At 40.1% G+C, this 17,693-nt stretch overlaps 1 protein-coding gene across 1 annotated transcript; it reads right to left on the reverse strand.

The window, feature by feature from the left end:
* Window positions 1-973: 973 nt before the first annotated feature.
* Window positions 974-2,408, reverse strand: neurod6b (neuronal differentiation 6b). The gene is made up of 2 exons (XM_034183916.1): window positions 2,329-2,408; window positions 974-2,116 (listed from the first exon to the last, which is right to left on the reverse strand). The coding sequence occupies exon 2, from the start codon at window positions 2,109-2,111 to the stop codon at window positions 1,110-1,112; it is 1,002 nt and encodes a 333-aa protein (XP_034039807.1). The 5' UTR covers window positions 2,112-2,116; window positions 2,329-2,408; the 3' UTR covers window positions 974-1,109.
* Between the last annotated feature and the right edge of the window lie 15,285 nt (window positions 2,409-17,693).

Here is a 17,693-nt window from a genome sequence, read left to right on the forward strand (position 1 = left end):
TTCGTGTAAAGTTATCAAATGAGCACACAGTCACCAGGGTTGTGCAGGAAAAACAAAAAAACAAACAAAAAACAACAACAACAACAACAACAAAAAAAAAACACGAGGAGTCTCTTCAGCATCAAACATTCACGTCAAACTTTCATGTTCTTCTTGTCGGTGCTCGTCGTCGATTTTTAAGGCATATCTGTTTGAATTCGCATTGTTTTAAAATATGCTGATCACATCAAAAAAGTGGCTGTCCTCACTCGAAAGAAAATATACAATATTGCAATGTAAAAATAAACCAAAAACAATAAATAAATGTGTGGGAGTTCACATAAAAAGTAGCACTGAACTTTACAAAATCTGATGATTTTTATATCATATATTTTCCACATTCAAATTGACAAACTTTGAATAAATACGTTTATAAATAAATACACTTTACATTCAAACTTTAACCGGGTTATTTATTACATCAGAAGGTGGTTTTCCCCTCACAACTTTCTGACTCTCCCAACATTCCTCCCATCATCACTTTTTCCATAAATGATTCCTCGTTGGAAATCATTTGAATCAAATATTAGATTGTGAGACTGGTGAGTATAAATTCCTTGTGATGAACTTAAAAGATTGCATTTTGCTGCTTTGCATAGCTCAATTTACCTTTATTGCTGACAGAGAAATCTGAATCTGCAAATTCAAATCAGCAAAGTCATCTTAATCACTGTAAACTGGTTTTGATTTTTACGTATTTTGCCGATTTTTAAATTGGAATTGGCTAATAAAATATTGGAATACATAAACATGCATCTACAACCAAAGTATTTTTAATCTGGTTTTATCTTTGTCTCCAGTGGAAATTTAAATTAAATAGTCCTTTTAAATATGAATAAAATCATCTGCCTTCAGTCTCATTCCGATTATTTTCACGTTTAAGCAGCATTTTAGCTGATTTGTGTCAGAAGATTTTGTTTCCCCCTCAGCGAAAAATCAACACAAATGAATTAATTGTGACAATGTGCAGTTTTTGTTGTCAGTTTCGTTCCGGAAAAACGGCATCGCAGTTTTTTTCTTGCTTTTTTATTTTAGTCAATGTCCGCTCGAACTTTGTCCGTGAAAGCGACTTAATTATGGAAGGAGCCGTTAACTTCCGCTTGTGTTTGGAAGGACTGACTGCGGACGTGCAGATCGTAGGGGAACCGGGCCTCTGGGGACACTCTGTACATGGAGTTATGCGCAAGAGCCGCGCGTCCTGGCGCACCGCAGTAACGCACGCCATAGTGGCTGCTTTTGCCGTAATCGGGAGGATCGTCGTGTTTCAGGGAGAAAATCCCGTTAAAGTTCATCGGGGGGCTCAGCTGGCCGTCGAAATGCGGACTGCCGGTGTCTGGGGACGCGTTCTCGTAGTACGGCTCGTACGCGCCGTAGCTGTAGTGTCGGAACGGTTTGGCGCCGCCGTCCAAACCGCGGCTGCTGTGACCCGGGGGCGTGTTCAAATCTGAGCCGGGGTAGGAGTACATGGCATCGTACGGCGATCTGCCGGAGAACATAACCTCCCCGTTGTGGTCTGTGAGGAAATTCCGCGCGTTCAGCTGCAAACATCCGGCCACCAAGTTGGTGGTGGGCTGGGATAATCCTTTACACAAAGTCTGCACGAAGGCGAGGAGGTCGGGTCTCTTCCCTGCGCTCAGGGTCTCCGACAGAGCCCAGATATAATTTTTAGCCAGTCTCAGGGTTTCGATCTTGGACAGTTTTTGAGTTTTGGAGTAGCACGGCACAACTTTACGCAGACTCTCCAGCGCTGCGTTCAAGCCGTGCATGCGGCTGCGCTCGCGGGCGTTGGCTTCATGACGCCGTAGTTTGGCCCTGTCCATCTGCTCTTTGCCGGGCTTCTTTTTTCGAGGGCCTCGCTTTTTGGGAAGGCCGTTTTCATCTTGGTCGTCCTCCCTCTCGTCCTCCTCCCTGTCGGAGATGTCGTCCTCTCCGTCCCTCGGGTCTGAGGTAGACCTCTCCGGGTTGTGCTGTCGCTCCTGCTCCATGCTGTCAGGTAAGCCTTCACGGGGATAACTGGCACCAAACCGCGGCTCACACATCATATGTGGCTCCTCGAATGGTAGTGTCAACATATTTCCTGCAAAATCAAACCAGTCAAACAAACAAACCTATAAGGACAGAAGAACTGGTGTCACTAAAAGGCCCTGCGCTGCGCGCGGGGCGACCTGACAGGTGACGAAAAGAAAAGAACAAGTGTTTTAACACAAGTGGAGGACAAAAATAACCCATGTGTTATCTGAAAAGCTCCCAGTTATAGTCACAGATCATCAGAATATTGATGACACTAACCTGGTCAGCGTGAACCACACATGTTCCCAAGCTCCTCCGAATGTGCGCTGGTGCTCCTTCTCGAACACAAGAACAAGACAAATCTGCGCAACCTCGTCCTCTTCTCTCCTCTGCGCTCTGCTCCTCTCTCCCCCACTCCTCTCTCTCTCTCTTTCCTTTCCCTCTCTCTTTCAGGAATGACACTCATGCCAACAGCGGGTACCCGTGCCATCTGCCGCCGACGTCTTGTGGCAGGCAGAACCACGTGGTAAGTGTCCCACGGGACCCACGTTCCGTACCGATCATCTGGCAGCTCCGGTAATGAGCACCGGGAGGCCCGCGTTTACCGTCAGAAACACGGAGCGCGGAGGGATAACAACCGATATATCTGCTGAAAGAAACAATACATGTTTGTCTGACAGAACAATAGTTATCAACAGGTGAGACAGACAGACAGGAACATACAGACAGACAGACAGACAGAGAGACAGCGAGACAGACAGATTCATGAAAGATCGATCGATAGATAGATAGATAGATAGATAGATAGATAGATTGATCCATGAAAGATAGATAGATAGATCAACTGATAGATCAATTGATAGATAGATAGATCCATGAAAGATCAATAGATAGATAGATAGATAGATAGATAGATAGATAGACAGATCAATTGATAGATCAACTGATAGATAGAGAGATAGATAGATTCATGAAAGATCAATTTATAGATAGATAGATAGATAGATCAACGGATAGATCAATTGATAGATAGATAGATCCATGATAGATAGATAGATAGACAGATCAATTGATAGATCAATTGATAGATAGATAGATAGATAGATAGATCGATCCATGAAAGATCAATTGATAGATAGATAAATAGATCCATGAAAGATCAATTGATAGATAGATAGATAGATAGATAGATAGATCCATGAAAGATCAATTGATAGCTAGATAGATAGATCCATGAAAGATCAATTGATAGATAAATAGATCCATGAAAGATCAATTGATAGATAGATAGATAGATAGATAGATAGATAGATAGATAGATAGATAGATAGATAGACTATTCTAATAATTATTATAATTATTCCAAGTCTATACAATAGAGAAAAAATAATAAAATAAAACATAAACAAGAGCTATCCGAGATTTTTGCACAGTAAAAATTTGGATCCGGATCACCTCTAAAATTCAGTGGAGTCTTTCATGCCATAATATCCATCTGTGGAGCAAATGTGATTGGATATTAGATATACTTTATTGATCTCACAGCGGAGAAATTACGTTTACACTTCAGTTACCTCAGACAGCAATTAGTCCACAATTATTATTTGTTTCCCGTAATAATGGCACACATCAGAATTAAAGGCAACACATACACATTTGACATTGTTTATGTGCACTAAATTTTGTGGTGAGAATCTGTGAAGTTGTTTTGACATAATCCTTCAAAACCTATATAAAGTGAAATCTTGATCCAGAATCAGAATGTAGACAACAACAAGATCTCTAATTGGCCTTCAATGACCTCACCAAGGCCTTTGACACTGTCAACCGTGACCTTCTGTGGAACATTCTGTGAACGTTTGGCTGCCCTCCCATCTTTCTGGCAGTGCTAAAAGATTTTCGCACAGGGATGTCGGCCAGTGCTACCTTCGGTAAGGCACAGTCCTCCAGCTTCAGTGTCAGTGTCGGCATCAAGCAAGGCTGTGTCCTTGCCCCTGTGATCTTCAACCTGTTCCTCATGTTGGTGACCTTTATTTCTCGCCACCATCTTCATCCTGCGGATGGGGTCAGGATCAAGTACCAACTGGATGGAAGCCTTTTCAACCTTCGTCGCCTTCAGGCAAAAAGGCTGCCATCTTCGGAGATGATTTTTGATCTATAGTACACAGATGATGCAGCCCTCCCAAGCCATTCAGCTGCTGGCTTGCAGAGGTCCCTTGATGTTATCACAGAGACCTGTCATCATGCCGGCCTTGTTGTCAGCTCCAGGAAGACTGAGGTCTACTTAGTGTCCCTGCAGTAGCTGCACCAAGCTTCTGCATCAGTGAATATGTGGCAGGAAATTTACTCATTGAAGCCAGGGTTTTTCCATCTCTGACCTCATCTACGCAACATGTTCGATACATCATATGTGAATGTGTTTAACATCAACTTGCCAGCTTTGGGATCTCTGAACTGATACTGACATGGATACGACTGACGAGAGAAAATTAAAGTAGAGGTGACACTATATCAGACTAGGAACAATCATCAGTGGTGTCCCCCAGGGATCAATTATTGGCCCAGTGCTTTTTGTCACATATAGAAATGTTCATAGATGACACCAATTTATATGCCATCCTTTAAGACATATGTTCCTGCAATAACTTGAGAAATAACCTATAGCGTAGGCAGGACTGGACTCACCAAATGCAGACAATACTTGTGTATGTGTAACGGAGGCCAGCAGGTGTCGCTGTGCAGATGTAGTTAGTAAACCTCACTCCCAACAGCTCAAAAGGATTCTCTGGTCACAAGGCCAGATTTCTGGGTTTTAGCCTTCTGGTTAGAGAGTCCAACTCCCATGCCGAGGATCGTGAGTTCGCGTCCCGAGGGGAGCGAATGGACGGAGTCATAACAACACAACACAGAGTGCAGCCGCTACATATGCACCTGATTCAGAAACCCAAATCATGAATGCACCATGGTCATTAATGACAGGTCACATCATATCTTGGAAGTCTTACAGGGGAATGACTTAGGCATTACTTTCAATAATAAGCTCATATTGTCCCAACACAGCAACATTGTCAATAAAGTCATCCAGGTCCTGGGATGTCGGGGTTGCATCACCCTGCTCAGAGTGCCGCTCTCTTTGGAGTGACATCTCTGCTATTTTGGCATTGTGGGATAACTCGCCCACAGATTGAGCTCGCCGGAATGCTTTTGCCACCCTGATCAGCGTGCCGCTCTCATTGGAGGGACAACACACAGAATGTGTCTCTTCCCAGATTGATCTCTTTCAGTGCAGCTTCTTGTTTTGACGAAGTTAACACCCAAGTCTTTTATCACCAACTGTAAATGATCATCAAAACATTCCAGTCATATCTTTCTGAACTCTTCCGCATTAGACTCCATCGTGTCAATGTTTACAATGTGCTGGAGCGATAACAGATGAAGTTGCTCATGAACTTTAAGTTTCTTAAATATTTATTATGGCCACTCTTGACAAATATCTTTATTGATTTTTCCTTTTAATTAACAAGCACATACAAAAACTAAACAACAAGAACAAAAGAAGGCACATTAACAAACATAGTCTTCAGGGACAACAGTAAGTAAATATAAAATCTGGAAATTAACATTAGTGAAGAAAATAAAAAGAATACCATGAGCAAAACAAACAAACAAACAAAAAAGGAATAAGTTATACAATTTCAGACAAACCCCCTCCCTCCAAAAACTTCATAAACGAATTCCAGATCTTAACAGATTTGTTATATTTCCCCTTGATCAAGTATGTCAATTTCTCCATGGCTATACAGTGTGAGAGTCCTTCAGCCCACATTTGCTTACTTGGCCTATACATAGATCTCCATGACAGAGCAATTTTATGTTTTGCTTCAAGTATACAATATATGACCATTGCTTTCTCAAATTTATTGAGTGTACAGTTTTCTGGGAAAAGTCCCAGTATACAGAGCTTAGGGCATAGTGGAAGATGTGTATCAGTAATCTTAGACAAAGTCGTAATTATCTCCTTCCAAAATTCTTGGATAATCGAACACTCCCAAAGACAATGAAATAGAGTCCCTTTATGTGTGCCACATTTAACACATAGATCAGGTGTGTTAGGATCAATACGATGTTGTACTACTTGGAGTGATATATATTCTCATCAGCCATTTGTACTGAAGTAATTTAAACCGTGTATTTATCGTTTGAACTTGGCTTTGTAAGGATACATGTTTCCATTCTTCATCAGTTATTTCTTCTTTAAGATCTAAACACCAGGCATGTCTTTTATCGTCTGAGGATTCTATTGATTTTGCAATGATATTGTGGTAGAATCGAGAAATGAGTCCGGGTCTACCACAATAGTTCATAGCTATCATTTCAATAGTGTTCGGGGGGGTAGGTTTAAGGAGTTTTGAGTTTGTTTTATGAAATGTCTAATCTGCAAGTATTTGAAAAAATGTTTGGCATCAATGTTAAATCTTTGCTTAACATCAGTAAAACTTAAAAGGACTTCTCTATCATAAAGATCTGATATTTTGCTGATGCCCTTATTAGCCCATATCTTAAAACCAAGATTGTTTGTACCTGGTGTGAAATTTCTATTTCCCCAAATGGGAGTAAATTGGGATAAAGCAGCATTTTCTTTTAAGTAGTTTAAAACCTCATGCCAGATGATCACTGTATTCCTAACAAAAGGATTTAAGGTTCGTTTTTTCAAAATAGAAAGGTTTGCTGAATGGAGATATAACTTAAGAGGGATTTTGGAGGTTGTCCTCTCCTCCATCCTCGCCCAGTTAGGGAATGATGTAGTGTCAAACCAGTATGAAGCCGCCCTCAATTGTGCAGCCCAATAGTATCCTTGGAGAAAAGGGACTTTTAACCCACCCCTATCATATGGTAAATACAACAGAGTCATACGTAACCTGGGGCGTCTATCATTCCAAATAAAATGACAAAAGATCTGCTTCATTTTGACAAAAAAGTTAGTAGGAGGAGCAAGTGGAATGGTTTGAAAGAGGTAAAGGAGCTTAGGGAGAACATTCATTTTCAGAACGTTAATACGTCCAATCATGGACAGTGGCAAAGATTTCCATCTGTTTATAGAGCCCATCACAGATTCAACTACGGGCTCATAATTAGCGGGTACCAATGATTCCATTGTTGGTGTAATTTTAACACCCAGGTATGTGAAACTATCCTGGACATTCTTGAAGGGGGTGTATAGTGGTGGAGTTATCCTTTCTGAGCTTTTCAGGAACATAATTGTAGATTTTGTTGCATTAACTTTATAGCCAGAAAAATTCCCAAATGTTTCTATACATTCCAATAGGGCAGGTACAGATTGCTTCAGGTTGGTCAGGAAGACAACCACATCATCAGCAAAGAGTGCTATTTTATTCTCGATATCATTTATGTTAATACCAGTTATCTCAAGATTGTTTCTGATTGTGATAGCCAAGGGGTCTATAGCTAACACAAAAAGAAGAGGTGATAAGGGACATCCTTGTCTTGTGCCTCTGGAAAGAGGAAACTGTTTTGACACTATGTGGTTTGTCAGTACTGATGCCCTTGAGTCATAGTACAAGATCTTAATCCAGTTAAGGAAATAACTGCTTATACCAAAATGTTGAAGAACTTCAAATAGGTATGGGTGTTCCACCATATCGAAGGCCTTTAAAGCATCTACACCTATCACAGCCGTGTCAGGTGTTTCCTTTTTAGCATGTATAATATTTAATACCCTGCGGATATTGTGGAAGCCTTGTCTGCCCAATATAAAACCATTTTGGTCTGGCTCAACAATAGATGGCAAATGCTTCTCTAGTCGGCGTGCAGGAACTTTGGCTATTATTTTGGCATCATTATTGATCAAAGATATTGGGCGGTATGACTCACATTTTGTAGAAGGTTTACCAGGTTTTAATATTAAGGTTATAAGTGCGGTCTTTAGCTTTGAGGGTAATTCACCTTTCTCTAACGATTCCTCATACATATCTAATAAGGGAGTAAGTAGCATGCCTTTAAATGTTTTATAGATGTCAATAGGAATGCCATCGGGCCCTGGTGTTTTCCCTCCTTTCATACTATCAATAGCCTCTGATATCTCAGACCGGGATATTGGGAGGTTAAGTTCTTTTTGAGCATTATCATCCAACCAAGGTATGTCAATTTGATTTAAAAAGTTGTCAAGTGAGTGAGGGGTTGCTTTAGTTTCTGATGTATATAGTTTTGAATAGAATGCCTGAAAGTTTTTATTGATATCTTGTAAATTATTAATTGGATTCCCTAGTTCAGACTCAAGTTCAACGACTGCTCTTTCATTCTGTAATGATTTTATACACCAAGCCAGTAGCTTCCCTGCTTTTTCCCCTTGGTCGTAGAATGTCTGTTTTAGTTTTATTAGGCTAGATGCTGCCTTATTTGCTGACAACTCATTATACTGAGCTCTAAGAATGTCCAGTTTTTGTTTGGTCTCCTTCTTATTGCGAATATTAATTTCTTCTTCTAATTCTTTAATGTCTTTTTCCAACTCTGTCAGCTTTATATGTTGTTTATTTGAAATACTGCTTGTATAGCTGATCATTTGTCCCCTGATAAAGGCTTTGAATGCCTGCCACCTAATTGATGCGGATGTTTGGTTGGTGTTCATTTTAAAGTAGATATCAATATTTGCCTCAAGAAATGTCAAAAACTCGCTATCATGGATCCATCGTGGGCTTAATCGCCACACTGAAGGTCCTTTGCAAGCTCCAATGACAGTGTAGGAGAGCAACAGTGGCGCATGATCTGAGATGACAATACTTTTGTACTCACAGACATTCACATTTTCTATAAGGGATTTAGAGAAAAGGAAATAATCGATACGAGAGTATGAATTATGAGTAGCAGAGTAGCAAGAGTATTCACATCTAGATGAGTTTTTGTATCTCCAAATGTCACATAGACCAAACTTATTTATATGGTATTGAATTGCTTTCCTACTTTGAATGTGTGTGACATCGATACCTGAGGATTTGTCAAGGGCTGGATCCAGAGTACAATTGAAGTCCCCTGCTAGGCAGAAGTCACCATATAGCGATGATGAGGTTAAAAATAAATTGTCATAGAAAGAGGCATCATCATTGTTTGGCCCATAAACACAAACCAAATTAATATCTTGATCAAATATTGAACCCTGTACAACACAGTATCTGCCCGCTGAGTCTAATATGGTATTGTGAATTTTTAATGGAACAGAAGAGTGAATTAGTATTGCTACCCCTCTTGCATGAGAGGAATATGAGGCTGCTATGATCTGCCCTGGCCATCTCCTTTTTAATGGTATAAGTTCAGATGAAAGTAAATGAGTTTCCTGAAGAAAGGCTATCTGTATTTTTAGTTGTTTCAATCTGGATGTTACTTGTTTCAACTTCACCAACTTTCTAAGACCCCTAACATTCCATGAAATCATATTTACCCTTAAATTTCTGCTCATGATACCATCTGTAAATTAAACATTACCACTGTTGTCTCTATAATCAGAACATAAAATATTACCAATAATGTGCCTTCAAAACAAACATAGAACACAGCAAACACAGGCCTATCCCAAACAAGGTCAAACACCGACCCCGTGCGGACAAAAACGCACATCCCCCTCCCCCCCTTAACCAGCGTCCCGGCCAGGCTCCAACCTGATCCTGTAGAGGGAGCAGTGAGCAACCAATCGTCGCAATGGAGAAAAAAACAGTCAACAAAAAAATAGTACCTTGGATATAAACTCCGCCCAAATAATAAAAAAAGGGAAAAATATTCTTTTCTTTTGTGACCAAAAAGAAAATATTTCACAGTCCACAGTAGCCTAGACCATACTATTATTGTCTCTTACACACATTCCAATGTCACAGCAGCTACACAACAGCAGGTTATTGTTGACAATCTGGACTGTCAATCAGACAGTCAGAGAGTATTATGTTACCCTTGTTCCTCAGAAGGTTCACATCGGGTGTCTTGCGGATTGCAGCTCTCCAGCTTATCGACGAGTTTCTCAGCCTTAGTAGGAGAGTCAAAGAAGTGCCAGGTGTCTTCGTGCCAGATCCGCAATTGCGCGGGAAATATGAGTCCATAGTTTATATTCAAGTATCTCAGTCGTAGTTTAACACCATCAAAAAGTTTTCATTGTTTCTGGACTTTTGGTGATAGGTCCGGGAAGAACAACACCCGACTGCTTTCGAGTTGAACCTCCTTCAGACGTGCCACCTTCATCACTTTGTCTCTGTCACGATAAGACAGAAATTTCACAAGCACAACACGCGGCTTTGTCTCACTTTGTTGTTGATGGTTTTTTGCTGTTGGCATCGTACCCAGGCGATAGGCTTGCTCGATGTCCAGGTGATCCTCCATACCCAGCACTTGCGGTAGCCATGTCATCAGAAACGCACGGCAGTCTCGCTTTTCAGAGCCCTCAGGAATTCCGACCAGCTTTAGATTACAACGTCGGCGTTGGTTCTCGATCTCTTCCATCTGCGTAGCAAGCTTTTGGACTTTTCCCTTTGTGGTGTCGGCCATTACTGTGAGAGAGGAGATCTGGTCCTCCGCCGCACTAATGCGGTTCTCGGCTTCAATGAGTCTTTCTGAGAAGGTCCCTATAGCTTCTTTAATCTCGCGGTTAGAGGAGACCACTTCATGCATTTGCATGGAGAAGTCATTTCTGACTTCATGCAGTTGCGTGTTAAAGTCATTTCTGAGTGATTTTATAGCTGACAGGATTTGACTCACGTCACTAGCTTCGTCCTGATTTAGCATAGTGCTATCCTCAGCTCCTTCGGACTCGTCCTCGCGTAACGCTCCAACGTTGTGTTTTTTAAGTTTAATTGTCTGTTTTCTCCCTCGATTCTTCGACATACTACGACATTCAGACCTTAGGATTCATTTTGGTCACAGTTCGCTCGATATAGACTGTTAAAGTTTACAAATTGTTTCAACCCAGGCGGAGCCTCTGTTCAAGCGACCTTTCAGCTACGCGCCATAACCGGAAGTCATTATGGCCACTCTTAAAACTTCAGTTATCTTTATAATTTTATTACTGGTAAATTTTAGAATTAATTTAGATGAGATATACTCATTATCTCACAAGAATATATCACAATTATCTGGAAACTACTTTATGCGCAGGAATTCATCAAGCACGTCGGCCGTGGACACGTACTAACACACAATATCCAGAAGCTGGACAGTTGTTCAGCCAAAACGAGAGCGTCCACTTTTAGTTTCTCATAAGACAAGCTAGTGGCACACGTGAGAGTATGGGGTTCCACTTTTACACACACTCACTGGCCACTTTATTGGTTACACCTGTTGAATGCCTTGTTAACACAAATAGCTAATCAGCCAATCACATGGCAGCAATGCAATGCATTTAGACATCTAGATGTTGTGAAGATGACTTGCTGATGTTCAAACCGAGCACCAGTTAGAAATGGAATTTAAGTGACTTTGAACATGGCATGGGCTGGTCTGAGTATTTCAGAAACTGCAGATCTACTGGAATTTTCACACATAGCAATCTCTAGGGTTTACAGAGAATGGTCTGAAAAAGCAAAGATATCCAGTGAGTGGCAGTTGTGTGGATGAAAATGCCTTGCTGATGCCAGAGGTCAGAGGAGAATGGACAGACTGGTTGAATGGGTGACTGCGTGATGTCATCATGTCAATATGGACCAACATCTCTGAGGAATGTTTCCAACACCTTGTTGAATCTATGACATGAAGAATTAAAGGACTTCTGAAGGCAAAAATGGGGTCCAACCCCTTACTAGCAAGGTGTACCTTATAAATTAGCCAGTGAATATATTGACGCCTTTACAGTCTCAAATCTCGCGTCTAATCACGTTCTTTGTGTGGAGGCAGAGATTTTGTTGTCAGTGTAAACACGTGTTTGCGGCAACTTGTTTGCAACATTGCGTCGTTATGGAGGTGAGTTCAACCAAAATATGTATTTAGGTGTTTAACTAAGATAATCATGAGTCTTTAATGTGAGTTTTGTAAAAAAAAAAAAAAAAAAAAAAAAAAAAAGCATGTTGTGGTTAGCGTTGTGTGTCGGGAACAGGTTCTTTTCAGGTATCCTTAAGAAATGATTCGATCCATCAACATCAATAGCCTTTTTGCTTAACGATTCCCTTATCGGTCCTTCAGAGTGGCCGTTGTTTTTGGGGGTGTTTGTCAGGAAAATGATCTTTTCTCTACATTGATTACAGACCCTGCAGTGGGTCTGTAATCAAGCGTTTCTGCAGCGTGGCTTTGCTTTGAACCTTGAACCAATGAAGCAGTGCTTCAATCTTCGATTTGCTGCTTCATTGGTTCTTTGTTTTATTTTGCTTTATCTTAATTTTTCCCCACTAAAACCCTAAAGAGCATATGTCTGTGAGTAATATTTACCTTTTTTATGTTAAACTGACCTGTTATGGTCTTCTGAAACAGTTGATAGATGCATTTTATAACTTAAAAACGGGACCGATGCTAATGCGTTAGCATGTCTATGGCATTTTCAATGTTAAAGTTAGAATTAAGCTGAGCCATTATCAAGCCTTCCTCCCCAGCGCGCAAAGGATTCTGGGATACTCTAAAACTATCAATATAAAGATGCAACCCTATATGTTTTAGTAATTATAGATATAGCTAAAATGTAACATGTTGTGACCACATGGGCTGAAATTAAACCCTCTGCTGTGGCAGAAGATTGAATGTTTATCAGAATAAAAATTTAAAGAATTCCAGCACACACTTTCATGAGCGCTGTGACCATAACAGAGGGGAGGGCCCTGTGATGGTATCAGTGGTACCTCAGCTCCATAAACGTTAAGTACACCCACTGGAAAAGGCCCGGTGGCATGCTGCCAAATCCACAGCGGGGCACAGCTGGTAGTTGATAGGGGTATATGCACTCCTCAGTTATGTGAAACACACACATGCACACACGCACACATGCACAAATGTATGCCTGTGAATGACCTTGTTGCAAGGAGAATCAATTAAAGCATGTTATCAATTTCGTTGTATTGGATAGAAGGCATCAATCAGCAGGTCGGACCTGAAATGCACGCTGAGTGCACTAAACATAAGATACAATCACATGCACTTTGGACACTGACATGCCCCCAAATCCTGATAAAACCACAATCCCTTCATCAGCCCCCCACCCCCAATCCAAAACGTCTCAGCTGGCCTGCTGATGGTTCTGGTCCAGCACACACACACATCTGATGAGTCAAACTCCCAATCTCAGACTAATCAGTTGACTGCACTAATTGCAAATGCAAATATGCAAATTTATATTAATTAATTACTCCACTAATTAGTTCTCTTGTCTTTTCAGGTAATAAATCATGGTGTGGTTGAGAGAGAAAGAGATCCCGCGAAAGAGAGTGAGACACGGCATTGATCTTTTGTCTGCTTCCACTTCAATCTGAACGAGTTTTTTTTTTGGGGGGGGGTTTGAAGCATTTTTATTTAAACACTTTTGCTCAGAAGCTGTTTGTTCCACAACCGCTGTTTCCATGTCTTCTGTGTTCTGTGGAAGCGTTTTAATGTAAGAGCTACAACAAACAGCAGAGGTTGGTAAATCAGGGCGTCTCTCTCTGACAGTTCTTGCCTGTCAGCTCTTTTAATTATCACATTATCAGCTTTTATAGGCGTGGCGCGCGGAGCAGAGCTGCAAATGAAGGCGCCACTGATCGCACGCTGAGTCGCAAGCGTTTCACAATTGATGTCAGCAGTTAAAGGGAGTTGGTGTCTGGATGATGAGTGCAGGGTGAAGTGGTGGAGGACGTGCTGCTAACGCCGCATGGATCTGGAGCTGCTGGCTATAGATAGTGTGACGGTTCATTTCTTCCATCACAGCCTGTCATCGAGGCCTATGTGCACTCCAAAAATAAACTAATGCATGTTTTTAAAAAATAAATCTGTTGACAATTGCTTTCCTACAACGTACGGCGTTTTAGGGCCACATTGAATTTTTTTTTTAGACTTTGAGAATAAAGTCGTAATATTACAAGAATAAAGTCATAATTTTACAAGAAAAAACTCGTAATCGTGAAAGAGAAAAAAGCTTGATTCTGCAAATGAAACATTGACAGCACACAAAACAGCCTCCGTGACTCCTCTCTGTTGCACCGCATCCACGTCAAACTTCTTTAAAATGGTTTTGCTTGTTCATAAACCCAAGTTTGAGGCACTGTTTTGTTAACTACTTCTAAGGCTGTTTCCAAAAAAATAAAAAAAATTAAAAGCTGGAGAAAGACATTCTGAGGCACATGTGGATGAAGAAAAAGACACCGGGAATTTGAAATGGCAACATTTGGGACTTGGAGGCATGCAGTCTATGTAGTGCTCTTTTTGTTTTGCATTTCTTTGTACATATGCATTTACTGAATAAAACAAATCCAGATGTCTTAAAAAAATTGATGTAAAAATAAATGTCAGTATGTTTTTGTGACGGTTTCCTCAATTTGACCTTCACCTTGATCTCACTGAAAGAAGGTCACTGTTTAAATTTTTTTTTTTTTTTGATGTTTTGGTTTTGTTTCAGTGCAGCAACTCATGGAGTTGAAAATTTTAAGCCATGTGAAGGGAAAGATCACATGACAAATATGCTTTTGTTGTTGCCATCTATAGTAGATGACAGTGTTCATGGCAGTGTGAATACCATTTGACCACACATTTGCTAAAAGTGATGATGAATCACTTAACAAACAGAATTTTCAGTTTTCAAATTGCCCTTTTTTAACAAATGAAAAAAATGACATATTTATAAATACCGATGTATTTGTAAAACCCACCACACGTTTCAGTAACGTGTGTTATATGACCAAGCAACCACTGATGTCAGGAAACTAATGTTCCCATAATGCATTGCGGCATGTTTGTCTAAACGCTAAAACCTTCAAAATTAGTGCATTACTTTAAAACTAAAACATATAACTGATATTTTCACTTTGTAAAACAGCAGACGTGATGTTAATTCCAATAACTTGTCCAGAATTAGTTTGTTTTAAAATTTTAACCATAAGTCAAAACTGTCTGCCTGTGCATACGCTGGCAGGTCTGTATGGTGTGGAAAATAATTTTTTTTTTTCTCTTGCTTCCTTTCTCTCGGATAGTCAGCTCTAGCATTCATGGCTGTCTGTCTGCTACAAAACATGTAACAGGTAGGCACTAAAATCTTTGATTTCAGACTTTACAAATGTTTTGAACTGTTAAGCTTTATTCACTATGCCTGCAAAAATATGTTAGTTTATCATAAGCTAATTGGGCCACTGATGGTTTTCAAAGTTATCTGAAAAGCTAATCCGCTAATGAAAATGTTAGTTTCGATAATTAGCAGATTAGTGGAAATGTGCCGACTACTGTTGGGGTCTGACCAGATAATATTAATATGTACTACTACTCCTACTACTAGTGAATGAATGAATGAATTTATTCGGCACACACCGACCCAAAATAACAAAGTAAATGCACAAAGAAAACAATCCAACAATGCACCCATGAGCCTGAAAGGGTGTTGTAGGCAGAAGCATAAACTAGCAATCATCCATCCATCCTCTATACCCACTTACCCAATAAAGGGTCATGGGGGAGGGGGCTGGAATCACATTAAAAGGGGCGCACACATTCACACCCGCATGCACACCTATGGACAATTTAAAGTTTCCATTCCACCTAACCTGCAAGTCTTTGGATGTGGGAGGAAGCAGGAGCACCCAGAGGGAACCCACGCAAACATGGGGAGAACACGCAAACTCCACACAGAAAGGTCACAGGTGGGAATCAAACCCATGACCTACTTGCTGCGAGGCAACAGTGCTAACCACTATATCACCATTTACTTTGGACTCAGACATGGACTAAAATGTATGTAGCACTAACTCAAATAAAGCACATCCATGCAAGATAATTCAATTTCATTTAGTTGGGACTACATATATTTATTACATGGAAATCCAATCCAGTGAATCAGCTTTTTACTGCTGCTACTAATTATTGTTGTAATTTTTGCATACACTTTTGGATAATGCCGTTTTGAGTGCACTTTTGGATAATGTCTCATTCTATCTGATGCCTCCAACTCCTTCATCAATTCTTTAGTTGTGTTCCTGAGGGACTGTTGTTACTTCTAGGGTATTAATTTGAGTCTCTTTCCTCAACAAGAGTCATCAGGAGATGACATGTCTCCCCCGGTCCCCACAAATCAGTAATAAAAAGTGTTGGGGGAACACCCAAGGATGACCTTATGCTAAATATGAATGAAATTGGTCAACTGGTTCTTGAGATATTGCGCTAACAAGGGTGGCAATGACAATATCTTGAATATCTCACTGTGACCTTGAAATTGGCCCCAAAATCACTGCAATCGACTGGTGTCGGGGGATCACCTAAGTACACCCTTATGATAAATATGAATGAAATTGGTCAACTGGTTCTTGAGATATTGCACTAACAAGTGAAACGGACGGACAGACGGACATGATGATCACTATATCCCCCTGTATTTCATTGCGGCGGGATAATAATGTAATGTCTGTGTGGTCCCAATCTTGTTGGAGCCTGACTTATGAAGACCCAAAATTTGACTCATGGGGCCTTAATTTGTATAGTCACCCCCTTCTTAAAATCAGAGCAGGTAGCTCTGTGGACTTCGACTTGTTCAACTCCAGTTGGACTACCAGCTGTGCTTCATGCTACCTGAAAACACAGTGGAGCTGCAATGAATAAGTGATTAATCAATGATTAATTATTCATTAATTGTAAATTAATCACCAACTATTCTTCCAATCTGTTCATCGACTTGAGTATCTTTTTAAGTCCAACTTCTCTGATTTCAGCTTCTTATATGTAAATATTTTCTGGTTCCATTAGTATTTACTTTCTTCTTCTTTGATATTAAACGGAATATCTTTGGGTTGTAGATAAAAGAAGACAGTAGAGGACATCATCTTGGATTTTGGGAGACACAGATTGACATTTTTCACTACTGACTGACAGTTTATGTACAAACAACTAATTGATTAATCCAGAAAATAGTCAACAGATTACTTTATTTTGAAAATAATTATTAGTTACAGCCCTACAAGAAAGTTCATCTGCATTGTCCCTTTCAACTAGCTGGACTGGCACCCCGTAAGAGGAGACACATGGACTCTGATTCAGTTTATTTATGCAGCACGGAATCCTCAGTGCGCTATACTCAAGGAAGGTCTAGACTTTACCCACCTCATGAGCAAGCACATCGGCAACCTTGGTGAAGCAAAACTCCCTCTACATTTTTATCATTGTTATTGTTGTTCACTCACTCACTCATCTTCAACCCCTTATGTGGGACCGGATGGCGGGATTATGGTTATGGATATTATGGTTACAGATATTATGGTCGATGAATGAAAAAAAAAGCAATTGTTGGTGTTTATCCATGATATGTACTTTAAGTATAGCACTTTTAATGTGATAAGCTTAACATTTTTGAGAAGCAGCTAAATATCAAATAATTTAAAATAAATACAAATAATTTCAAAATACCTGATGACTTTTCAACTTTAAATATATGTGAGTCCTTTACATGATGATACTAAATATATATATATATATATATATATATATATATATATATATATATA

Source organism: Thalassophryne amazonica, chromosome 12 (genome assembly GCF_902500255.1).
Source record: "Thalassophryne amazonica chromosome 12, fThaAma1.1, whole genome shotgun sequence".
In the NCBI taxonomy this organism is placed as follows: domain Eukaryota; kingdom Metazoa; phylum Chordata; class Actinopteri; order Batrachoidiformes; family Batrachoididae; genus Thalassophryne; species Thalassophryne amazonica.

What these genes read in the sequence shown, in the direction of transcription:
- neurod6b (XM_034183916.1), bottom strand. Translation starts at nt 2,111, where the DNA reads ATGTTGACACTACCATTCGAGGAGCCACATATGATGTGTGAGCCGCGG.